This window comes from Bacillus rossius, chromosome 2 (genome assembly GCF_032445375.1).
Source record: "Bacillus rossius redtenbacheri isolate Brsri chromosome 2, Brsri_v3, whole genome shotgun sequence".
In the NCBI taxonomy this organism is placed as follows: Eukaryota; Metazoa; Arthropoda; class Insecta; order Phasmatodea; family Bacillidae; genus Bacillus; species Bacillus rossius.
The window spans coordinates 95,476,387-95,503,787 of record NC_086331.1 but is presented as its reverse complement, the minus strand read 5'-3'; the positions used below and the strand labels follow the sequence as shown (position 1 = coordinate 95,503,787).

General features: G+C 33.5%; 1 protein-coding gene across 1 annotated transcript in view; it reads left to right on the top strand.

Moving 5' to 3' along the window:
- Positions 1 to 27,401, top strand: part of LOC134529488 (guanine nucleotide-binding protein G(i) subunit alpha) — a 61,684-nt gene that overhangs the window by 16,110 nt on the left and 18,173 nt on the right. Inside the window, exons 3-5 of the mRNA XM_063363627.1 lie at positions 6,485 to 6,771; positions 9,003 to 9,097; positions 25,961 to 26,149. Of these exons, the coding sequence (XP_063219697.1) occupies positions 6,485 to 6,771; positions 9,003 to 9,097; positions 25,961 to 26,149 (571 nt within the window). The remainder of the gene's footprint in view (positions 1 to 6,484; positions 6,772 to 9,002; positions 9,098 to 25,960; positions 26,150 to 27,401) is intronic.

The window sequence follows — 27,401 nt, the reverse complement described above, 5'->3', positions numbered from 1 at the left end:
CCTGTACATGACATAGAAAATATGACTATATCCATAGAATTCTTAAATGATTCATGCTATAGGGAATTTTGATTTAATACAATTCTTTGGACATGCACCATTGCAGTTTGGCACTGTTTGTCATGGGAAAACTTCAAGAATGAAAAATAAACATGAAAACATAAACCCACAGAGAACAAACCTAAATCAGCTGATGTCAAAATTTAAATATCGCACAGCACAAAACATTCCGTGAAAGGAATTTAGTCAAGAAAAAATAACACAGACAAGCACAGTGGGTTAACAATGATGAGTCAGTTTCAACAAGAAAGTAAATGCTGCCATTGGGTCATTCCATATGAAATCAACCAGAGGCCTTAACCCCTACACCTTAGATTTTCATATTTTTTTGTATATTGGTAATATCAACTAAATCAATTATAAATCTATTTTTTTCTAAAAAAAATTTCCAGTAGTTTTTTTTGTATAAATTTTTGAAAATTGCAAAAATAGCCAATTTTAGCAATGTTTTGGATCACTCAAATACTTGTAGGTTTCCAACCAATAGTGCTAGAAGGCTGTTAATTTTAAAGGTCATTGAATGGGCTTCAATTTGATATGTAACATGACCAACTTCAGAAAAAAAAAATTCTTTTAATTGTTTTCAAAAATTTTAATATTGAATTTCTAAAAAACACCATTTTCGATTATTTTTTTTAAAAAAGTATGTTATTCCTACATACAGTACACTCCCTATTTAACGCGGTTGTCGGGGGACATAACTTTTACCCGCGTTGTTGCATAACCGCGATGTTTCGATGTGCCAAGGTCAAAATGCATAAAACACCGCCTGTGTTCTAATAGGTCGGCAAGCACGCACAGTATAGACGGCCCGCCTTTGTGCGGACTTTGCATCCGCAGTTTTCACTAAACACGGGTGAAAAAATAAAAATAATAAATTTTAAAGATAAATATTAAATGTTGAATTGTTTTTATTTTTCCGCGTGCCGCGCACAGTTCGTCGCACGGCCTACGAGCGCGCCACACGCCGCCATACACACGTGCGGCACACAAGCTGCTGCTGCCAGTCTCGTGGTGTTAGCCACAGTATCTGCTTCGTCAGAGTCCGTAACAAAGTAAGTGCAGTGTGTGCGGTTACACACGATTCTGTGGTCCAAGTCTTCTAAAAAGAAAGGCCGTAGTGATACTTCAAACCGAATATTAATCGCAAAGTACCGAGTTTGATTGACAAAATAAAAATTCTAGATTTACTTACAGATAGCTTGTATTTTGTAGAAGCAGGCCGCAGATACAGGAAAAAAACGAGTCTAGCATTCGTACAATAAAAAATAAAGAATCGTCTATCGTGTCAAGTGGTTAAACTTTATTATCCATGCTTACAGTAAATTATAAATGGTCACATGTGGGAAACAAAAATTGCGCCAATTTAATTTTAGCGCCATCAGTGACGCCGTATTAAAAACCGTGTTAAACTTTGTCTTTACTTATTTCACCAAACGCTGTGTCGAGTTGCTGAGTGTGTGTGGCTCGGATCGGCAAGTGTTATATTCCCCAGCCTCTGTTTAAAGGTCGGGAGACCGCTACACATAAACATTTCCGGGACTTGTTTACTACCTCACGGCAAAAGTGGTACAGTATGGTTCACGTAAATATTGGACCACTGGGAATTCCTGGGCAAAGATTAAAATTACGCTAGCCGATTTACTTTACTATTTAATGTTAAAACATTATACCAAAGTTAAAAGATGAACTTGTATAATACAATGAATTACCCAATAATATTACGTCTGTAGGTTTAAGTTTAACAAAACATTTATATACAGATGTCCAGTAAAGTACCAATTAATATTCTGGAGTGGAATTTTAAACACCGGACTACCTGATTTTGCCTTGTACGCAGCGACGCTGCTCAGTCAAGTGACTCATGCTCTGCCTGTGTGCTGCGTGAACACATTCCCTCCCCCACTCCCCCTCGTCATGTTTCTGCCCGCTCTAATATCTACCTCTCTCCTCCCAGCGCTTGCCGACAACCAAGCCTATCCAACATCAATCCCCAGCCGAGTCACGCTGGATAATGTCGCTGGACGGTGGGCTTTATCAGGTCCCCTGTCCGATGCTTCATTTGTGAGATAAAGCGACGTAAAGAACTAGTCTTTCAGAAAATATCACTGGGCTGGATTGGACCATAATTTGAAAACCCTACAAGATAGAGGAATAATGTACGGAGATATCTTGTTTAGAATTTTAATGCGGACATTTTCTACACCTAGGCTTTTTTATGCCCGATGCTTAGTTTGTTAGTTACAACGCAAAATTATCCTAATCGGCTGTTAACCATTTATTCCATTATTATTATTCATTTCTGACTGGGGGACATGGTTTGACCCGCGATATACCCGATTCCGCGATCAATCGAGGCGCGATATACCGGGAGTTTACTGTATATTGATTAGATTTGTGCCAAATTTCAAGGTGGAGAATCGATGGGATCATGAGTAAATAAAAATGAGAAGTTTAGTAGATGCTTAAGGGGGCATGGTAGATAAATAAATGCTTTAAGCGTCAGTTGGACGTTATAGGTTTTTGGAAGACAACATTTAAAAACTGCAAAACAACAATCCTACATAATGTTATTTGCCAACTTTATTAGCAGACGTCCCAAAATGACAATTTTCGAGCGTTGTTTCTTCCGCAGCAATTAACTGTTCGAAATTACCGAGCCAGAAGTTTTGGCTTCAAGTAACCTTCAGTTTTTAATTAATGCATTTAGCTCTGGTTTAGATACCATGCCGCCTTAAGAAATAGTTGCAGCAAGGAACAGTAGCATAATTTTACATCAAATTATGACTTAGTAAAGTATTCAAATTTTATTATTATAAACTAAAATTTTTTTACAAATTATAAAACACGGATAACAAATCTTACCTTACATTCATCCAGTGTTCTTTGATTAAACATTTAATCAATATGATAATACAAAGCAAGTGATCTTGCTGAACAGATGTAGCCTAAGTTCAAAGCACATGATCTTGCTGAAAGGATGTAGCCTAAGTTATAATTTGATGTAAAATTATGCTACTGTTCCTTGCTGCAACTATTTCTTAATGCGGCATGGTATCTAAACCAGAGCTAACTGCATTAATTAAAAACTGAAGGTTACTTGAAGCCAAAACTTCTGGCTCGGTAATTTCGAACATTTAATTGCTGCGGAAGAAACAATGCTCGAAAATTGTCATTTTGGGACGTCTGCTAATAAAGTTGGCAAATAACATTATGTAGGATTTTTGTTTTGCAGTTTTTCAATGTTGTCTTCCAAAAACCTATAACGTCCAACTGACGCTTATAGCATTTATTTATCTACCATGCCCCCTTAAGCATCTACTAAACTTCTCATTTTTATTTACTCATGATCCCATCGATTCTCCACCTTGAAATTTGGCACAAATCTAATCAATATATGTAGGAATAACATACTTAAAAAAAAAAAAAAGATTGAAAATGGTGTTTTTTAGAAATTCAATATTAAAATTTTTGAAAACAATTAAAAGAATTTTTTTTTCTGAAGTCGGTCATGTTACATATCAAATTGAAGCCCATTCAATGACCTTTAAAATTAACAGCCTTCTAGCACTATTGGTTGGAAACCTACAAGTATTTGAGTGATCCAAAACATTGCTAAAATTGGCTAGTTTGGCATTTTTGAAAAATTTAATACAAAAAACTACTCAAGATATAAATTTAAAAAAAATGGATTTATAATGTATTAAGTTCTTATTATCAAAATACAAAAAATCATATAAACCTGAAACATGAAGTTTCTAAATTAATTTTTCATTGGTTGATTTGAAATGGAATGACTCCATTGGCTTTACTAGGAGAGGGGGTTGAGCACATATAAACCCCTGATTTCCAGTGTTCAATATCATTCTGTTTATGCCTGATGAGAACTGTTGCCAGTTCATGAAATGTCGCAACTATTCTGTCATGTTCGTCTGTGTTGTCACAAAACCGGTTTATTTTCATCGTTGTGTTTATCTGTTTGTTGTGTTGCACTGTGTTCGTCTGTGCTGTTATTTTTTGTGACTAAATTCCTTCCATGGAATTCTGTGTGGTGTCTGATATTTAAAGTTTGACAGTGTTTGTCTGTGCTGCCATCATTGTGTTATCCATAAGGTCTGTAAAGTTTCATTGTTGGGTTCATATGTTCACTGTGTTGGACAGGGTGGTTTTCTGTCTGCATTTACTGTTCTTGCTGAAACTGTCTTGTCATTGTTAGCCCACTGTGTTCATCTGTGCTGTTGTTTTGTCATGACAAAATTCCTTGCAATTTCCTTTGCGGTCTGTTATTTAAAGTTTGACATAAGCCGATTTAGGCTTGGTCCCTGTGGGTTTATATTTTTATTTTGCTTTTTTGAAGTTTTTCCATAACAAACATTGCAAAACTGCAATGGCGTATGTCCAAAAAATTGAATTAAATCATATTCATAGCCTCAAATGATTGATACATCAGATTTAGGTCCTTTTTTTTACTTATAACCTCTTTCAATTTTCATCCAGTTACTTCTTTTGAAACTAATACTAGATTTGAATCTAACCAAGTAATTTTTTTTCATTTGAATGTAAACATGTTAATGTATCTATTACTTTTGAGTTAAAAATTTGGGTTTTTAAAATTAGTCATTGGCTTTACAAGATGTGTTATTTCAGCTTTATTTTTTTTAACATGCAGCCCAGAGGGTGGTGGACAGAGGGTAACTACATGTTCTTGTATTTGCTTAGCTCGGTAAATTTTAATTTTTTTTTATGTAGTGTGTATTCTGTTTACGTAAAAACTTGCTTGTAGTGGCTTTGATTGAAAAGGAATGTTCTTTTTCTGAATTGTACAACTCTTGAGGGTTTGTTAAACATTCCCTAGCATTCCGAATAATAAGTAATTTGTAACTCTACAAGTATCACTATAAAATTCATTATTTAGCAAGTTCTAGAAGAAAATTATCATCATCCCTATGTTTAAAAATTCTATTTTTTTTTTTTTTTTTTTTTTAGCTTACTTACTATTTTTTTTTGTATTTTTGAATATATTTTTATAATGCTACCAATTATGTTTATTGTAAACTATATTTAGTTTTAGTTAACAGGGTGGCTAGCAATAGGGAAAACCTGGAAAAGTCAGGGAAATTCTTATGTAGTAAAGGAAGTTTTTAAATGTTTAAGGTTACTAAAAATTAATGCAATGGCAGAATATTATTTTGATTTGTACCAGTTCCCATATACATAATTTCTTCCTTTTTTCCAACCCCTAAAAGTTTTTCTCCCAATCTATTTTGCTCTAAGTATATCAGCATTTTGACTACAGCATCATCGACTTCAGTATCGACATCTGTGTAATAAAATAATTGATAGTTACCTGTGGCAGTAGTAAAGTGTGGTATGCATGTGTCGTGATTTTAAATTTGTATTTTTCATACTTATTTTGTACAGTGATTAAGAAAAAATTTTTCTAGACTGGGAAAGTCAGGGAATTTTTCATCACAGGTTTGCTAGCCACCCTGGTGTAGTAAAGTTCTATTATGTTGAGAACTTAGTAAATTGAAATTTATTATAATTTTTTTGTTAGGTTAGTGTTCACCTTGCGTTTACACTCCCACCAAATCCTGATATTATTAAACTTGACTGTAGATAATTAATGTTAATAATTTTTATAAAGAATTAACCTAGTTTATGGTGGTTAGTAAGTATTCATTAGACATTTTTGGGATATAATATTTTGAGAGTCATTTGATAAGAAAATTCAGTTCATTTTAACCCGACATTACTAAAATATAAAATTGAGGAGTCAGATAAAAAAATTAAGATGAGGCAGGAACCATTTCAAAAATAAGTTTTTCTGATGACCCATGCTGTAGCGCAATCTTATAGTAACTGGCTTTAAAAAAATTCTATATATTTGATGATTAATATTCTGTAAAAATAATGGCTTTATTTACTTGTTTAAATTGTGCCTATTTCATAGTTTACTTATTTGAACTTTTATAGCATGTCCTAAACCTTGTATTTCACCCAGATGGTCAACATTACTAAATTTATTAATGAATTACTTTCTTATTCTTTTCATTTATATTACCCAATCAAAATTAAAAATATAAAGTTTGTTGGCTTTGTTGACTGAAACTACTTTGGTGGATCAATAAGGCAAGTATGAGTTGTGAGAAAGGAAGAGTGAAGAGATAAGTCTCACAGCCAAAAATTAAAGCATTATATGATTGCGAAAGGACCAAGGTTAGGGTAAGGTTACCTAATGCCACATTACCATGCTAGAGGGCTATATTATTGTCTTATTGAAGTTTTTCCTAGCTTTTAAGCTAAGTGGGCCTTTAAAAAAGATGATTATTCAAATTTTTGTTGATCAAACAGTACTTACAATATAAATGCTATACAAAACTACAATGAGACAGTTGAATGAGGCATGCATTATGTGCTGCAGGACAATGCCAGGCAGTTCTTCACGCTGGCCAGTGCGGCTGAAGAAGGTGAGCTGACCCCAGAACTGGTGATGTTGATGAAGCGACTCTGGCAGGATGCTGGTGTGCAGTTGTGCTTCTCCCGCTCGCGAGAATACCAGCTAAACGACTCTGCTGCCTACTACCTGAATGCGTTGGATAGAATATCTCAGCCAAACTATGTCCCTACACAGCAAGACGTGTTGCGCACCCGAGTGAAAACGACTGGCATTGTGGAAACTCAGTTTACCTTCAAGGGTTTGCATTTCAAGTAAGAATATTCATTTGATTTTGTTTTGTGTGTTTAGTCATTATTTTTTATCCTGTGAATAGATTTTATTTTTTTTAATTTTCAGTAACACCTTTTAAGATATTAAGAATATTTTAATTTTGCTTCATACTATAAAAAAAAGACATTTCTCTACATTTCCTGGACAGTCTGTACTATACATCTATAAGTTGGTGTGGAGTTGTGTACTTTCTGATAACGCCACCATTGTAAAGGCTTTTCTAATCAGCACTACATGAAGGAATGTCAGACACTGTTCGCTTATAATATAGTGACGTTTGTGAACTCTATTACTAGCTAGGGGTTGGAAAAATAAGCATCTACTTTTTCCAAGATTAGCATCTGTAATTACACGTAATCTGTAAATGTGAAATAAATTTTTTGATGCAACTTATATAAAAGTTAATATTAGCATTCTGAATTTTTGGAAACTAAATATTGCTGTATACTTATAGAAAACTCTTAGTATTTTTTTACAAAAAAAAATTGTTTATTCTTTTCTGAGTTAAAATCACAAATTAAAAATTCAAAAGCTAATTCTACTTGAAAATTTGGTTGTGCAATTGAATAGCAAACATTAGGTCACAGGTTTAATTTTTGATTTCTTTGTGCTGGCTTTTGCTGTTGCAGGATAAGACAAAAAAAAAAATAGAAATTAGAATTTTATAAATATAAAATTTTTTATTGTAGTTTATCAAAATCCACATTTGATTACATAAAATGTTTACCTGTTAAGACCATTTGAAGTGTGTAAAAATTTTTACATACTGTAAATTTTTGGCATTAAGATACAGTACACTGCCGTATCACATTGCAGTTTTAATGACAAGTAAATCCATATTTCCTGATACCACTGGAAAAGTGTTAGGCTTAACTTCATACTTTTCACAAAATAAAAATTGTTTTTGCACCTTACATATGTACATTAACAAAATTATACATTCAAAAGTAAATAATGGGTCATCTTTTTTTAATTTTTAAGTAAATAGGGACAGAACCAATGGAAGAGTTGTAGGAACTCTTTATATTTATAAAAATCTGCTGTGGTTTTATTAATTATAATTTTTGGAATTCTAAAATAGGAGCTATGTTGAGAGCCATTCTAAGTCATGGATGTATTGCAAGTTACTTGGTGAACTGAAGTGGATATTTTTATCCTATCTGATGTGAATTCTATCCTTCTGAGGGTATCAAATTATTGATAACTTATTAAAACCTCTTAATGCGGGCCAATTCATATTCATTGTATATTTAACTAAACAGTAAGCTTGTACATTTGTTCCTTGGAGTAAAGACATATTTTATTGCTCATTAATTAAACTATACATTTTGTTGTCAAAAGCTTATTGATATATACTTAAGTAGCTATATTTTAGTGCTCATCATAATTTTTTAAATGTCTTTAACAACTTACTGAACTTTAGTAAGTGAAGCACACGTAAGATTCTGTAGGAATAGGTCAGCTGTGAGAAAATAAATAATATGTGTTAGCGTTTCTTTAATAAACCATGAATATAAGCAAAGCAACGAAGATAACTTCTGTTGCATCTTATTGTTAAAAAAAAATGGAACTCCTGCAAAAGTAAAGCTGAAAATTAAAAATTGATTGCAGCAAGTAAATTTATGATTGTATAATTATTGTGTTTAACAGTTTAATATTATCACATGTTATTTTTATAATATTGCCACAGTTTTAGTTGTGGTTTTAGCTTAAATTTATGTTCGTAGAGGGTATTTAAAGGCAGATTTGTATCATGATTGTCACTTATGACTACCCATAATTATGAAAATGCATTTATTTTATACAATTAATTTTTTTCCATTTGGATATCATATTTATAGTTGGGTATCCACATTAATAGACACACCTAAACTTGATTTTTTGTGTTCAATGAGAGTACTTAAATATAGATACAGTATGTAATTTTAAAAATATGGTCAGAAACTTGTACTGTAGATGTGATGTTATAAAAATAAAAACTTTTAATGTTTTTTTGACCTACAGAATAAAAAATTTAATTTAAAAAACTTATATTTATACATCAATTAACAGAGTGCAACTCTTTAATTTCGCTGGGTAATGCCAATCTGGCAACAGTGTAGTTTGTATTGTGTAAATTTCAGATTTTTTTTTATTTTGTCATAGAAGTGCTATTAGTAATATAACTGTTCTATGAGTTAAACTCTAAAGGTGTAATTCATTTGCATTTCAGAATGTTTGATGTAGGAGGACAAAGATCTGAACGTAAGAAATGGATTCATTGTTTTGAAGGAGTTACAGCCATTATTTTTTGTGTGGCGTTGTCTGGTAAGTCAGTGTAATTAATACTGTCAGCTATTTTATTTTTCAAAATACACTTAGTTGTACGATAATTATCATTAATTGTATGAAATTTGACTCAATGCAATACAATTCTGGCACTAACTTCAAAAGAGCCATTATTGGAAATTTACATTTTGAGCTTTTGAGGACATTATAATGGCATTATTTGTAATGACCATTAAATCATGTTTTTTTTAGCAGTGTTTATGTTTTCACATAACAAAAATGAATCGTGCATTTCCAAAACATTGTAAATGCCAAAATTTGAAAAATGCACTTTCCATACTAAAACACATTGTAAATGCCATATCTTTCTATTGAAAAACAGTTTGTCTGGATAGTGCTGCATCTAGCGGGAGAAAACTGAACTAGAAGTAGCAGTGCAAGTCAAAAGGTTGTAAGTCCATGGCGCAACCAAGCTACCATATGTTGTTCCATTGCTAGTCTGACTTACAACAACGATACACGTTTATAGGTTATGTTGTGTTGTTTATTTATTCATTCGTAGAGTGAGTATCTTGATCTAATCCATAAATATGAGCTTGAATCAAATTGAAACGACGTCAAAACCAAGAAAGAATAAAAGGTGCCCCGAAGAATGGGTTAAAAACAAGTTAAAGAAGGACAGAAATTCTGGAAATGAGTACACATCACCGAAAACTGGAAAAACTACTCCTGTAAAAGATCCCCCATCTGAGGTAAGTTTAGGCTCCTAATTGATTATTTATTTATAGACTTATACAGATACCTAACGAAGATTACTTCTTGCCTAATCAGTTAATTCTATACAATGAAATATATTGTATAAACAATGTAGGCCATGTTTATCTACTGCCTACATTGTTCTTTCTCTGCTTGTAATTTATGTAGCCTACATTCACAAACACACACACACACATAGACCACACATACACCTACATATTTTTTAAATTTCAAATGCAAAACTAATTTGTTTGTTTGTTTTCAGGTATCATGTAAATGTAAATTATCATGCACAGCCATAACTTTGACATACAGAAAAGAAATGTTTGAAGACTTTTGGAAGCTAAATGACTATAATAAGCAACAAAACTATTTGATTAGGCTTATCCATCCACAACTAATAAAACGGCGGAGGTATGGACAATATGATCACCCGAGCGAAAGCAGAAGGCAGCATTCTTTTTCGTATGTTCTGGTTCTCTGTGGAGGATCAGAGGTAAAGGTTTGTTTGAAAACTTTTTGCAATACGTTTGGTATTACACCTAGACGAGTGCAGCTACTTGGAGAAAATATCCTCAAAGGTAAAGTTGAATGTACTGATAAGTGAGGGGGCGTAAGAACGAATGCTGAAAAAATGAAATGGACCAATAAAATCATTGAGTATATTCAGAGCTTTCCAACCTACGAGAACCACTACTCAAGAAAGAAAAACCCTAATAAGCTTTTTCTGTCACCTGACCTCAATGTCAGCAGAATGTATAGGGAGTTTTTGGTAAAATATGCTCCAGGCCATATTGGTAAGCCCCCAGTCAGCAGGCAATGGTATCACGAGGTATTTTTGTCAAAATTTAACCTCTCCTTTCAATCACCCAAAGTTGATACATGCTCAACTTGTGACTCCTTTGCAGTAAAATTGAAGGCAGGAGACACATCAGTGAATGTTCACCAGGATCTACACCATCGACAAGCTGAAGCTGCCCTTAAAGCAATGAAAGATGATGAACAAAATGCTATCTCTTCTGATGCATATGTCATAACTTTTGATCTACAGCAGCAAATGTACATCCCACAACTAACACACTCTGAAATGTATTATTCTCAACAAGTAGCATGCTGTAACTTCGGTATCCATGACAGTGTTGCTAGAACTGGTTGTATGTGTCTTTGGTCAGAGAACTATGGTGGAAGGGTCTCCCAAGAAATTTCTTCTTGTGTTTATAAATATTTGACGATGGCTAACCTCAGAGGGAAAAAAAAAACTTATATGCTGGTCAGATAACTGTGGGGGCCAGAACAAGAACCAGTTTATGTTGGCCATGTACTTAGTCCTAATTGCTAATAACTTCTTTTCTGAAATTGTTCACAAATTTCCAGTGAAAGGGCACACATTTCTCAGTTGCGATAGAGATTTTGCCTTGATTGAGAAGAGGAAAAAGTTTGCCCTCTGAAGGATATTGCTGTTGTAATTACTAGTGCAGCCCATAAGAATCCATTTATGTGTATTATTAAAGAAGAGTTCTACGATTTCAAGACAATAGCCCATGCCTTCCTGGATACAAGGAAGCTCGGCATTTCATCTGCATGCCTGATTCGTCTAACAGCTGCAGAATTTGGTAAAGTGCAAGTGGCTAAAAACTATTGTGAATTAACCAACTGGGAAAAAAGTTGTGTCTGTGGAAGATTTTCGTAATGTGAATTTGCCCCTGAACAGAACACGATTTGGCCTGCCAGAAAAGAAAAAGGCAGATATCAAGAAAATTATGCCTTACCTAGGAAATGAAGTGAGGGAATACTTCGAGGAAATGTTAAAGGAAACACCACCAAACGCTCCACAAAATGACGAAGAAATATGAACTTTTCCTCAAGCAATGACACAGTGACTTGCATAGTGGCACTTACAACGTTTTGCAGTTGCAATGAAGAAAAACTATTTTTTTAATAAAAAGTAATAACTTTTTTTTCATAATTTACACACTTAATTCTAACTAAAAACATAATGTAATGTGCTATTCAGTTATTTTATAATAAATTTCTTCTTTGCAAAAAATGTTTTTTCTTTCTCCTGTAAAATTTTACTTTTGGCCCTTACAACGTTTTGGAAATGCACGATTCAAATATGCTTTTCAGGCTTGGTTAACTGTTGAAGTATTGTTACTTTCTTAATGTTATTCTCATTATTTTCTTATTGTGAATGATGTTGGTTCATTATTCCCTGCTAATGGTTTTTTTTTGTGTACATTAGTTTTTAGTGTTAAGCTGTGTAAGCTATCCATTTACTTAATATATATATGATAATGTGTGCTTTTTTGACACTGACTGTGGTGGTTATCAACCTTAGTAGGCTTGCATTGCAAGTGCATTTGACCTACATCCTAATGTTTGTCTTGATTTAGTATACAGATACTTAATGTGAGCACAGCAGTTTGGTCCACCAATTTATGTAGCTATTAAATTTAACTTTTCCTGGTTACAAGCAAACACACATTTAATTTTCAGTTTGGCAGAAATGAGTAAGGCAGCTTTAGAAGTTTTTTCTGTGCTCTTTATGATGATTGTTATAAATTAATGTCTCTGCCATATACTAGAGGACTTAACTGTAAATACACCCATGCCCAAAAGTCGGACTTAAACCAATAACCCCTAAGCAAGAATCCACATATGCTAAAAACTACAATCTTAGAAGTTTTCAATGTTGTTTTGCACTTGTGTTGCTATGCCTACCCTTCTTCAACTTTAAGGTTACATGTTTGACAATCAGTTCAAGCTAAAATGAAAATCCTGCTTTATATAATTTACTTCACAGTAAGTTTTTAAAAATTAGCACCTAACCTATAAATACGTTAAATGTTACTTACCCTTTTAGTAATTTTTCCTTGTAAACTAGTCCAAATTTCTAAGTTCCATGAAAATCTTAAAAGGCTTTTACTGTCAATATTACCATCCTCTCTCTAAATTTGTTTTGCCAAGTGGTTTTTATCATGTATTTTGACAGGTGCTTGGTAACTGTAATAGTTGAGGCACCACACACATGGTCAAGAGTCTGTGATTCAATCACAACCAAGCATAACTCAGTGTATTAGCACCACGTGTGTACTTAAGAGGCCTTGTCACAAATTTGCGCTCCTATCTATATCAATGTTATTTTAAAAGACAGTTTTTATCAAAGTCTATAAGAGGTAGGAACCGGAAATTTTGCCTACTGAAAGTATACAATACATTTAACATAACCGCTTTTTTCAAATTTAGTTATCATATCATATATTATTTCTGTGATGAAAATAATATTATCAATATTGTTACGATCGCGCTTGGCTGCAGTGCTTGGCATCGCCGCGCTCGTTCGGCCTGTCTGCGCCCCCTTCCACCCGCATCCTCTCCCTGGTATCTCGTGTCATACTATCTCGCTACATCCTGACCGTCGCAGCGCGCACCTGCCTCAGATCGGGTTACTTAAAAGAGGCCGCACTGCGGAATAAAAGGACTCAGACGCCTTTATCGGCGTTCTTAGAGCAGCCACCGCGTCCTTCGAGGAACTCACGACGCGTTTCTGGGCATTTCGACGGCGAAGGTCGCGAGATATCTCGGAGACATGCCCAATTGTTCTGGACGGGAACCCAAGGGCTATATAAGGAGGTTGAGTCTGAGTCTGAGTCAGTGAGTGGGGAGTTCTCCCGCTGCGGAGTTTCCGGGCGATAGTGCCGCGGGTGCGGCAGAGTGGCGAAGTCCTTGGACGAAGGTTCCAGGGCAGAGAGTCTGAGTGAGTGAGTGGAGTCGGGAGTTTCCGGGCGATAGTGTCGCGGGTGCGGCAGAGTGGCGAAGTCCTTGGACGAAGGATCCAGGGCAGGGAGTGAGTGAGTGAGTTCAGTGGAGTCGGGAGTTTCCGAGCGATAGAGTCGAGGGCGCGGCGGAGTCCCGAGTGAAGTTGCGAGTGAGTCGTGTGGGATCTCGGCGAAGGGTGTGACGGCGGCGGCGGAGTGCGGCGACGGAGTCCCGCGGCGGAGACCCACGAGGGGTGCTGCGGCGAGAGTTGCGCCGGAAGTGCGGCCCAGCGAGGTGTGTGAAACGAGTGACTGGGGAATTGACATTTCTTTACGTGTAATTAATTATCTGCCAATTTAGAAGATTATTTGTATTGACAAGTAGTGGTAATAAATAAAACTGTGTGTGTGATAAAAATCTTTAATTGGGCTATCCTTTACGAACCCCCGAGGCAGATCGTAACAATATTTTGATTTGTCCAGATACAGTGAAATTTTGCTTATATTTGTAATTATTTAGCAAAAACTGAAAATACCATTGAAATGTATTGCACATTACCTTCCGATCAGTGTCTTCATGATCATGATGGGTTTAAAAACCTGGCTGTAATCACGTCTTTAACTATTACATGACAACATTTATACTTAATAATTTGGAGATAGGCCTTTTCTATCCTCAGCCCCTGAGCTTTTACTATCTGGTCTGGCGACCGACCTGACACTCTTCAACCACCCAAGGGGTCTCCGATTGCACATCCCATAAAAAAAAAGCTGTTCGTTCATTTGTTTTTGTGTTCGAGCGAAGGTTTACTTCTCCACAAGTGCCACAGACTTCACACATTTATGCCAAGGGAATATTCCGCTGATGTGACGCCATACGAATGTATTATTCGCGACCATACAACTTTTTTGTTTGTCATTGGAAATAAATGTTCATTTTTAATTGAGCATTTTTAAATGTCAGCGTAGAATATGCTTATCTGCCCATTTTGTTTCTTTCCATAATAATGAGTAAAGTTAACATTGTCATAGACATTTTATTATAATCGTTTGCCGTCCAAGTAAAAATGTCATACTATATCACACGTAATTATATATTTTACTAATTTGTTAGTTGTCATTTAAGTTACAAATAACAGTAATAAAAAATTATTACTTAATAGTCCAGAAAAGAGATTGAGTTATTATTCATTTAATAGGGGTTTAAAATATGGTACTACATACATACTTATATTATCTTGTTGTCTTCTTTGTAACTTTCCTGGAAGAATGGCATTTGGTATGTATGTTAACTCACAATGAAAATACTTCAGAAGTACTCAACAGTGAACAACCTAGGCCCTATACTAATTTCATTATGTTCATGGAAATATAATTGAAATTACTAATAATGAACTGTATGTGTTTCACGTAGATATCGTACGAACTGTATGTGGTACAAACCAACATTTGCTAAGACTCTAGATAATTAATTTCAGTTAATGTGTAGGGAATATTAAAAGTTAGAAATAATGATATATAAAACAATGCAAAGTTATCAGCATAAAAATAAAGTTATTTTTACGTAGCGCTTACTGGAATGAGTATTTTGTGTTGAATTATGTGGCATGATTAATATTCTCTTATGGTATGTGTGTTTTGTTAAAACCTTATAAAACATAACTTACTGTTGAAGGATTTTCATTTTTTTTTGTAATCTTACTTAAACAAGTTTTAATTATATTACACATGTCTATTTTAAAAGCATTTTAATGTATACTTATAGAATTGTAATAGGCTTTATAGGGACTCTCAAAATGCATGTGAGCATCTTTAATTATCGACATCACCATTATGGCCGTTTTCACAAGATCAAATATTTATTGAATTCAATCAGTTGCATTCATTGTACATGATTTTCGATATGTACATTGAATTCAAAACAAATTGAAGATGTTACTCAACTAAGCTTATTCTTATTAACTTATAAGTATTTTGTTTGTTCATTACATAAAAGTAAAAGATTCTTTATTATTTAAATAATGAGCATCTATAAGCAATAATGTTTTCTAAATATTTACATAAACATAATGGAATATATTTTTTCAATACTTTATATCTACGATCACATCAACGTCAGTATTATGTAATCAATGAGGTAATGAAATATCTTTAAAGAATATTTTCTCATCTGTAAAGTAAAATTGTAATGCAGCCCTCTTAATGTTAGTCTTGTGAGTTATTTTGTCTTCTAATATGCTGCAGCAATATATAAAATTAAGTTTTGTTAGTGTTTTAGTCTTGTGTAATGTTAAAGTGTAATGTAATCAATTCAATAATTTTTTTTTGTAAATTTGTATTCATAAAGATACATATCGTAATAACATAAATAGTAATATTTGTAAATTTAAATTCTTTGAAACAACGTCGATAATAGGTTCTCCTACCTCTGTTAAACTGTATAATGGTGCATTGTAAAAAATTAGGTAGTCTGACTAAGTGAGATTGTATTTAGATTGTGTGTAATGCATATGCAATATCTAAGCATATGAATTTATGTTATTATCCTTTTAAAACGTTACATGATGAATTTCGTATACTTTTTAATGTCAACTAACATTATTTTTCACGGAATATTACATCCAGATAAAGAATAATTACCACATGTTTGAAGATTAATTGTATTCCGATACGTTTAAAGTATTAAAATTTTTAGATACGACTCATACTACAGTTGTAAATGTGAGATTTCTTGATTCTGAATCCTGCATCCGCAATTTCCTAGTGAGCCGCCAGTCAGATTGTCATCCTCTCAGATTGTCGAGGAACCAGATACATTTTTCGTAGCTAAATCACGTGCTGCGGCTACAGTTACTTCGGTTGAATAAGCCACTAAATCTCACTGTTAAAAGAAAGAACTTCTGGAGCAGAATATTGGAAATAAACATTTACTGACATGGCCTCTTAAATCATAACACTGAAGACCACCCTCCCCAACTTTAAGTATTTTTTATATAATGTTTTTTCATAATTACAGTAGAGCAGCCGATTCTACAATTCAAAGTCGTCGTGCTCTAGTTTAATAGGGAATATGCAATTTCCAAAGTTTTTTAATTTGTTCCTGGAGGTATTTGAGCATTATTTATAAAAAAACCACTTAGGTAACTTTTTACTTGTTTTGAATTTAATGACCTATATGGATTATGCTTAAAAGTGGTCAGTATTTGATCATAGTATATGGATATGGTATTAATTAGGTTATTTATACGTTAGCATCAATTTGTATTGCTTCTGGCGCAGTTGGACAGTTTTCCAGTCTCAGAAAGAAAGAAAATAAGACAGGGAGCGTGACATCAGGCACCTGCCCGAGAGACACAGTTATTTTCTCTTTATCATTAATGGGAAAATCCTGCACGTAAGCACGTGACTGTGCAGCTAGGAAATTATGTCACATATTTGCAGCATGTTATTTTCAACAGCCAATCAGACAAACTATGCCCTGGCGTGGTGTGTTGCTCCAGAACTTGAATTATGCCCTGGCGTGATGTGTTGCTCCAGAACTTGATGAAACAGTGGTTGTATTTGTTAACCTTATGGAGTTGGCTTTGAAGCTGAACGGCCCTATGTTTTTCCTTATAAGTTAATGTTTGTTGTGATTAGTCCAGCGGTTCCCAGTTTTTTTCATCCAGGGATCCCAATGATCAACTTTTCTTTTGGTGGAACCCCAACTCCTTCAAAGAAAGTTATTTGACAATAATTGTGCTTGCTTTATATGACCATCCTGACTCATGGAACCCCTGTGACCCTGCCACGGACCCCAGGGTTCCGCGGATTACCTTTTGGGAACCTCTGGATTAGTCGTTTAGCACCTCTGGATTAGTTGTTTGGCACACGGGACTGCCTCTCTCTGTTCCACCTTGGAAAAGGAAGTTAGCTGCATTGTCCATCTAGTTTGTCATTAGATTCTGTCCTGACAGGTCATGTCTTTTGGCGACTACATTTAACAATTGCTGGTCTGGGTCAGCTGCAAATAAACCTTTTTTTATAAATGTAATTTATAAATTTACCGATGCTGAGCATCTGCACTGACCTATGGTGGAGAATTATCATGCAGCAATTGCCACAGTGGCCTTGTGCCCTGGATTGTACCCTCTAAAAATTTATTTGGGGAATTTTAAGGGACGTTTAATTGTTCGTGATTTTCAGAAAATCGGTCTGACTGTAATCCATACAATACTATAAATATGAGTTTGTTTGTTTGTTTGTTGGTTACGCTTTCATGCGGAAACTACTCAACCAATCTTCATGAAATTTTGTGCGCATATTTTCAAGGGTATAGTAAAGGACATAGGACACTTTTTATAAAAAAAAAATATTTTTTCCGAATGGCAAAAAAATTGAAATTGGTTTGTATTAGAGGTGGGTTGTTTTACAGCAATTTTCGGTATCTGTTCCAACCTGATACTGATACAGTAATGGACCTAGTTACAAGTCTCTGATACTTTTGTATCAGAGCAGTAGCGGTCCCAGGAAGCGACAAGGTATCAGCATTCTCGTTACAGGGTACACATCCTCCGTGCCGTCATCACCAGCGTAAAAAGGTATCGGTGTCTCTGATACATTATTTATCACGTCCGGTAATTCTCTACCTCTGTTACTCTCATGCCCGCCTGATACAGCCAGTATCAATCAGTTCAACATTCACTGCAGTTCGTCCTGGCCGTGTATTAATTACCACCATGTACATTGTTGCGGGCTGTCATGCTTTGTAGTTAGTATCTTTATAGTGAAATAAGGAATGGATAAGTGCAGGAAAAAGACTTAATTTGTGTGGAATTTTTTTACGGAAAATAATGAGTTTGCTAATTGTAATTTGTGTAAACAAAAACTGAGTTATAAATCATCATCGACTAATCTGAAGAAACATTTGAAACGTAAACATTGATATAGTATGCTCACTAATGTACGTATCTTTTTTTTTATTTTTAATTTTTGATAAAATCGTAATTTTTTAATGTATGAAAACACTAGTTACTAATTGTTTTCGGAAAAAAAAGTCCATCTGTTGATTACATCTGTTATTAGTGTCAACTGAGAATTTATTTGCATTTTCATAGCTGTTAGGTGCACAAATATAAATATTATATCTTGTATTAATGTACTTTTTAATATTAAAATTTTATTAGTTTTATTATTGAACGAGACTGTGCACGCACTGCGCACTGAGCGTTTTTTGATGTGGGACAATAACCAAACGACTCGTAACAATTTCGCTTTGCGCCTCTCCTTCAACGCCTTCCCCTGCGCTTCCTCCCCTACATTATTTCCCTTCTTTATCCCTTATTCGTCGTTCCTGCTCCCTCCCCTTTCACAAGCTCCGCCCAAGTGACCGTCATCTATTCTGCGATCGGGTTCTGCGCACGCGCACATTGGCCGTGGTGTTGTTCCAGGCGAATTCCTAACTGATACTAAAGCACTTGATACTTTTCAAGTGTACTCATTTGCCGTACCTGATACAGGCATGTATCAGTGACAAAGTATCATGTTGATACTTTTCGACCCACCTCTAGTTTGTATGATAGTCTGACTGAGGTTTGAGTAATTTGAATGAAATTTAATGCCATTTGGCATTTCAATAAGTAAATTAAATAATTTGCCAATCTAATACTGTAATATCGGTGGTCAATTCACCATTCAATTTAGTATAGCATCTTTTTCCACATTTATTTTGATATTGTTAATAAAAATCAACACTTATATTTTAAAAGAGGTACAAGGGGAAAATAAGGAGTATTTGTCAATAGATACAATCATAGATACAGAACAAAGCACTTCATATCCTGCGATTCACTTAAACTTTCGGGTGTACCCTCACATAAACTTCAAATTAAACTAAATGTACAAGGTATGCTTTTGCGAAATCTAGATGCTCCTTGACTATGTAATGGAACGAGGCTTCGGATCACACAATTGGGGCAGAATATATTTGGTGCCACTATTTTAACAGGTATCGGTAAAGGAGAAAGTGTTATCATACCTCAAATTCCAATTATCTCCACTGATCTACCGTTCCAATTCAAAAGAGTTTTCTGTTTCCTGTCAGGCTTAGTTTTACTGTTACCATCAACAAAGTGCAAGGGCAAATATTGCAGGTAGCAGGGGTGCATTTGGAAAAGCCATGCTTTTCCCATGGCCAACTGTATGTAGGCTGTTCACGTGTGTCGAATGCCCGAAATCTACACATATTTTCACCAGACAGAAAAACATATTAAAATATTATTCAGTAACATCCTAGATTAATACTATGATTTAAGCTCTTTTAAAAAAAAAATTAATTGTACGTTAATACTTAGAACTTTTCAAATGTTAGTATTAAAATTATTAATTTTTTGTAATAGTGAAACATATTTCAATAAAGCATGTTTTCAGTTTTTTAAGCTAAATTGTATGTTAGAATTTTTAAATACTGATGATCCCAGTCACACAATAAAAAAAAACAATTACAATATTATTTTATTTTCTTTGCAATGATCTTTGATACTTATTTAAGGACATCAACGTGAGCGAAGCCGCGGGTAGAAGCTAGTTTCTTATCAAGATAAAAGGAACTAAGTGTAATCACATGGGCATTTGTTTTGAACTGTAAGAGAGTGTGTATTTGTTCAATTTTTGCTAACAAGAATAAATTATAATTAGGGCACTGAAATTTTCGCGAACCGCGATATAAAGCGAAATAACGCGAAATGTTAGCAATTTTGATTAAAACACGAAATTCCACACAAAATACCCTTTTCGCGAAATTGACCCGAAATCTGCTTAATTGTACACAATTTTTTTGGCTGGAATGGTCAATTAAATTAATAACAACATAGACAACATTTTTAAATCAGTAGATTCCTAAACACAAATTTCCCACCTAAAGACTACTTTATTAACCACTTTTCGTCTTCGTACATGTATCAAAACAAACATAATGGCTTCGGTAGCAACTGTATAAATATGACTTTTGCGAGACGTTTTGATTTCGAAAGTATCGATTCAAGAATCGAGTTGTATACTTCGCTATCACGTTTACGCTTAAAATCATAGTTTTCTTCCTGTATTTCATCAGTTTAACATTTCCATACGACTCGGTCCCATTTACGGTTTATTTAATATGAGAATCGATACCTTAAAATGAAATTACCGCCTGCGAAAAACGTTTGTAAAACGTGAGAGTTAAACTCTGGCTGCACAGATTACTACTATGGCCATGTCAGGGAAGCCTACAACTCACGTAGTTTCGGTTCCCTGCAAGAATTTCTGAAGATTTCCGAAGTTTTGCGTTTTGGTATTAACGCCACTTCAGCCGCTAAATCAGAAGTTTCCAATGAAAACAAACATGTTGTGACTAACCTAACCTGATCCTTCGATTTTTTTAATTTCAATTTTTGAGAGAAATCCGAAGTTGCACGAACGTGGTAGGGAACCGGAACTACTTGAGTTGTAGGCTACCGGCCATGTCACGAGGAGAATAAGAACAAAGACAAATGTGTCTATGTTATTGTTTACATAGATCGTGACGCTTTCGTATGAAAGAGATTTTGTGTAAATGTAAGCCTTGTATGCTCAAAATGCCTGAAGTAGTGACTGTTTTCGATCGTGCACTCGAATTTGAAAGTGAAGGCAGTAAATATGTAGTTTAGCGGTATTTGCTAAAAAAAATGTTAAAAATCCGAAAATACTTTTATTATATGCTCTTTTACTTCCTCTTTTCATTAAACCTGGCGGAGATAAGAAATTCCAAATACTTAAGGAGATATCAAATTTTTAATTTTCATAGTTGGGCGATATTTGTTAAAAAAAATTTTAAAAATTCCGAAAATACTTTTATTCTATGCTCTTTAACTTCCTCATTTCATTAAAACCGGCGGAGATAAGAAATTCCAAATACTTTAGGAGACTGAATTGTTAATTCTGGAAACACATGTTTTTTTATTCATGTACATAGGCCTATTCTTTTAATGATTTTTAAACTCTGATAGTGTTAAAATTACTTTTATGGAACTCACAATCACTAGTATAATTTAAGGGTTATGATTGTAGTATGGTTTATAATTTTATGTGTTGGTTTTGTATTTTTACATTTTTCTCCGTGATTTTAGAGAGCAGTTTTTTATGACGAAATGAGACTATTTTTATGACGAAATCAAGATATTTTTATGACGAAATCTGTTAATTTTATTTACCATGAAAGTGGGGCCCTAATTATAATGCAACAAATTACTTTTTGAAGTTATAGGCAAGTTATGAAAAAAATGATGACAGTGAAGATTTACAATGCACACACATCATGCAATAAAATTTTCACAGGATGACAAAAAGGCTACATACATAAAAACATTGCTGACCCACGTGTTGCAGCATTAACCTATATGTATCCCAATGGGGACATACCAATTGTTTTGGTGTGCCAAATGAAAATTTTTAGTAGCAAAATACAAAATGTAAACTTTAATAGTCATAGAAAGGAGTAATCTTAACTTTAAAAATACGTTAGAAATTTAGCATTATTAAATTCATTACACATAATCTCATTGGGTTCATGTTATGTTTCGGTAGCGCAGTGACATTATCACATTATTATTTAATAAATAATGAAAATTAATAAATTAGAATAAACATTCAGCATAGTTATTGATTTTCATAACTAATTAAAATTTATCTCGATTATTTTACTAAATAAAAAATTTCATTTTATATATGTGTCAATATCAATATTGGATACTTAGTATTTATTTAAATTTTTATAATTCGATTGAATTCATAATTTATCAACCATATTTATAATGTCATTCCTGTCCTTTTATTATCTTATTACTATTAATTATTGGCATGTAAAATTGAAGTTTTTTATCACGCCAAGTAAATATAACTTCTAACACATGTACATAGTACACTACCCATTTTTTTTAACTACTCTACAAAAATCAATATAAAAAAAAGTAACTAGAGAATTTTAGTAAAACATTTTTATTGCATATCAACAGTATCAAATCTTAAATGTGTTATGAATTGTTACTAATCTGAATTGCCTAGCTGGGCATTTTGGAATGTGACTAAGTACTTTAGAGCTTACCATAATATTGGACGTGTAGTTTTCGTAATCCTTTGTGCATAGCATCTCATGTCTAGTGCATTGACCGATGTGTGTGTTCGCATAAGGGTCTGTTAAACAGTACTCCTGCTACTTCTTAGGGTAGATAATATTGTGTGTGTGCATGCAAGCACATGTGTGCATGCATGTGCATATTAACCATGGTTTATAATTCTATTAATTTTTCTTCATTTATTTGTTTTTAAAGTGCCAGCCAAACAGTTTTTCCAAACTTTACAAGGCAGGCACTATATACAAGGTAGCCACTGTCTGATAGATAGGCACTACATTACATTTAGGCAGTAATAATTGTAATAATTTAAAATGTTTTTATCTTTGTTTATTTCATAAGGGTTATTTAGTTATTATTTGTTTTTATTTACAATAGCAAATATAGTAATGACTAAATTCTTTTAACATTATTTATTTTAAAATTTATTCATATCCAGTCTTTCCAATAACATGTTAAAATTCTAAGGGTGGTATTTATATTCACGTCTTGAGCAATTCCTTCGTCAAGAAATTCTTATATGCATTCTTATTTAACATTTGTGTGCCATAGAGGTTGCTTGAGATGATCTCAAGTGATCGCAAACAAGACAATCTTGATGAAGACCATCTTATGATAGTCACATATTTCTTATTTATGAGAGGGCATTCTCCTGTCTCATAGTCGTTGCTTGAGAACACCATCGTAGAAGCATGTTTCATAGTCGCTGAGACCGTGCTTAAGAACACGAATAAGATCGTCTTTGCCAAGACCACTGCAGGCATGTCTCAAGCAATTGCTTGTTCTGATCGCAATGTATAAAATGGCGGATTCTCGTGAACCTCGTAATTTTAAACTTAAATAAATCCTGTATGAAGTACTGAAGCAATTTTATATGTATTTTAAATGAGTTTAGTGTTTGTTTGTGACCAGTGGTTACATTTTCAAGTGCTAAACAGACACGTTTATTTACGTATCGATCACAGAACGAGTACAATGGATGTGGAAAACGATGCGTTTAATGATGGTTGATGGTACATATCACAATCAGAAAATTTAATTCTACATTCGTGACACCCAAAATACATTAAAAATAATTTAAGAAAAAGTGGCATTACACTATTGATATAACATAATTTTCCACAAAATTTCATTAGAGGTTTCGTAGTGTGATGGTTAGGGAGATGGGTTTCAAGTCCGTAGATTAAGAGAACAATGCGAATGTGGTTCAAATCCTGGCACTGACAATATATTTTTTTTTATAGTTACAGTAAATGAAAAATGCAAATATAGCTTTAAGAGAAATTTTATTAGATTAATTTTTTAAAATCTGATTGTTATAATACATATATTTAAATATATAGCTCAATTTAATGATTTGGTTATTTCATACGCAGTAGGCTTTGAGACATACTGTAGTCTATATATTTTACTTATAATACGATTAAATTATAGAATCACAAGTAACTTGAACAATAAAAATTAACCTATTATATGAGGAAATTAATGTCTTATATTATTGATGAACAAACACTTTATAAAGGGGTTTACAAAATTTTAAGTTCCTTACTATGTACCCTTATCAGATTCGTTCAAACTTATTGTTATAATTCTAAACATACATTTTTCTTACTTAAATTAAAAAATTTCTTTTACTGTGTAGTTAAATCTGATATTTTTATTAAACTAACATTTACTGTACCTTATCCTGAAGCTGCAGCAGAGTGACATTTTCTCAAAAAAAAAGGTTTTTCACTACCTGAAATATTTTTTGATAATTCTGTAAAGACAGGTAGCTTTTAAACAAGTAGTAATTCAGTATTAACAGTTCTGAAGATGCTAACTTAATTTTATTATTTTTTAAAAGGGTATTATTAAATTGTTACATACATAATTTCTTAATGTTAAACTTGCACAGGAAAGACAAAAGTCTATAAAGTTCTTAATTTCATTAATCTCAAGTGACACAAGCTGAGATGTACTAGAAGGTATGCATATTTGTGGTCGCAAAACATCAATTTTTCCATGTGTGATTCAAGAGTATTAAAACAATAAACGAATTCCTCACATCAACGTACAAACGCACTTCGAATGTAGTGATATATACTCACTAAATCTTGTTACTATAAATAGCCTCAAATTCTGGGGTTTCAGTGCTTGGTGTGAATAGTACCAGAATATTTAACGAAAACAGTCAATCGCCAAAGTTCGTGTATGCTCGTGTCTTTTCGGCTGTCTCAAGTAAGTGCTTCGTCAAGCCATAAGTACGGCAAACAAGCTCTTGCTTGAGCATGCAGTCTTCATGAAGCTCGTCTTGTTCGCGGACTATGAAACATGGAGATTAAAATCACTGCCTTGAGAAACAAGACCGTCTTCGTTAAGACGGTCTCAAGACATTGCTCAAGATGCGACTATAAATACCAGCCTAAGTCAAGGTTTGTTGTGGAGTTCACTATATTGAATTTTAGATTATAATGAGTTTTATTAATAAACATTGTGTCACAATTAGTATGAATGGCATGATCCTTCAAGATATTGGGTATGAGAGACAGCCGATCCTCAGTCAGTTTTCTAACAAAATTGCATTTACAAGAAATAAAAGTCATATAAAAATTTTTTAAGTTACTAGGAACGTGTTTACACTCATTAATTTAGATCCCTAAAATTACTTCCTTGTTTTTCTCTGCCATTTCTTGCGACTGGTATTGCCACTACTCTACCATCGACCAAGGGTGTGAACCACACCAAAGTGACTGCCTCTACAAAGCTAACGAGATTTCAGGCAGTCAAAGTTGACTACATATTAGCATTTCATAATCTAATGTTGTATTGACTGGGAAACTATAAGGTTTTGGATGTGTTAAATAACCATAAAACAACTATGGAAGTGTTTATGAATCAATGAAAGAAAGAAAACTTAAATTGTCATTGTAAATCTTGCATTGAGTTTTGTTAGACATGGTTATGGTAAAAGTGTGGTTGACATGATAAGTTCTTTTATATTGGTTTGAACCAATAAAATGGGAAATATTTATAACCCACTTACTTTCGTTGGAGCTTTCACAGTTCAAAGTGGTAGAAAAATATAGACTGTTATGGAGTGTTACAAAACAAAATTAATCCCTTTCAGCACTAACAATTGGTGATTTTCTAATCTGAAATATACCAAAAGCAGGTTGAAGAAACGTTTGAGGGGAATGTTAGATGTTCTACTGTATTGTGTTAAATAGAGTAAAAATCATTGTTAAAATAGCTGAATGGCTGACAATGTTGAATTTTTGCAGGATATGATTTGGTTTTGGCCGAAGATGAGGAAATGAATCGCATGATTGAATCTATGAAGTTATTTGATTCAATTTGTAACAGCAAATGGTTTGTGGAAACATCAATAATTTTGTTTCTCAACAAAAAAGATTTATTTGAGGATAAGATTGTTAAAAGTCCTCTAACAGTATGTTTCCCAGAATATACAGGTATGTGTGCTAAAATATTTTTCCTTTACTGTAAGATAGTAATTTTTGTTTAATAGTGTTTACATAAAAAGTGGAGACCGCTAATCCAAAAATCGAGCTAATCTGAACAAGATTAGGATGAAAATAAATATTTAAAAGAATTTTATTTTTTGTATTTTAAAAATTATTTTTGAAGTCATGACCCAAATCATGTTCATTGATTTCATGGTTGGATAAATGTTAAGCTATGTCATGTGGTAACTAAACAATTGTAGATATGTATTTTACTACACGCTGTTGCATTACAGCCATTATTCAACTAATCAGAAAATATGGTAATCCTGACTGGTCTCGTCCCCAATTAGTTCAGATTAGCGGGATATATGAATGTTTATGAATATATATAATATATCAGTTTATGTAGGAAGTAACTGGATTATAAATAGTAAACCTTATAAGTTCAATAAAAGTTTATATAATGGGGATTATTTACAAATAACATGCTTGTGTCAGCAGTAAATCATTTTAGTGTTTTTCTTCCCGTGTTACTATATGTAATCTTGGGGACTTATACTAATCCAAAAATCATTGTAGACATACATATATGTGATATACTTTTTGAATGTATTTTGGTGACATTTTAGCAGCTATATGTAGAATAAGTGACTTCTTAAATTAATGGTGAATAATGGGAATGAGCTAGGATGTTTCAATCATAACTGTGTATGCAGGTATGCAAGATGAACATTATTTTGAGCAATTCTTGTAGAGCACATCACTGCCTATCATTCTTCCCTCAACACTGGATGCCTAGTTTTTTCGTCCCTTTAGCTTTGCTAGACAGACTTGTACAAGCTTAGCTTCCCAGCAAGTCGTTATTGATTAAAAGGGTATTTCCAACTTTTGGCCGAATGGTGATGGAGCGGAATTCTACATGTGCTGAAAGTATGAAATCATTTGGTATACAGTTTTTGATTAACCATTTGTATGTAGACTTCATCTTCTTCCCAAAACCCTGATAAGCTCAGTACTCTATGGTTTAGGAAAATCTTATTTTTATTGATTTAATCAATGATATACTACAAATTAAGCATTTTAAGATGAAGGCTACATACAAATGGTTAATTGAAAACTGTGTACCGCATGATTTCGTGCTTTCAGTACAAGCTAAGACTGACATTAAAATTTGATTTTAAGTACATAAGAACCATTAAATAAGGGGTTGTTTAGAATTAAAAAAAACTTTTACAACAATTAAATATGGTTATATTAT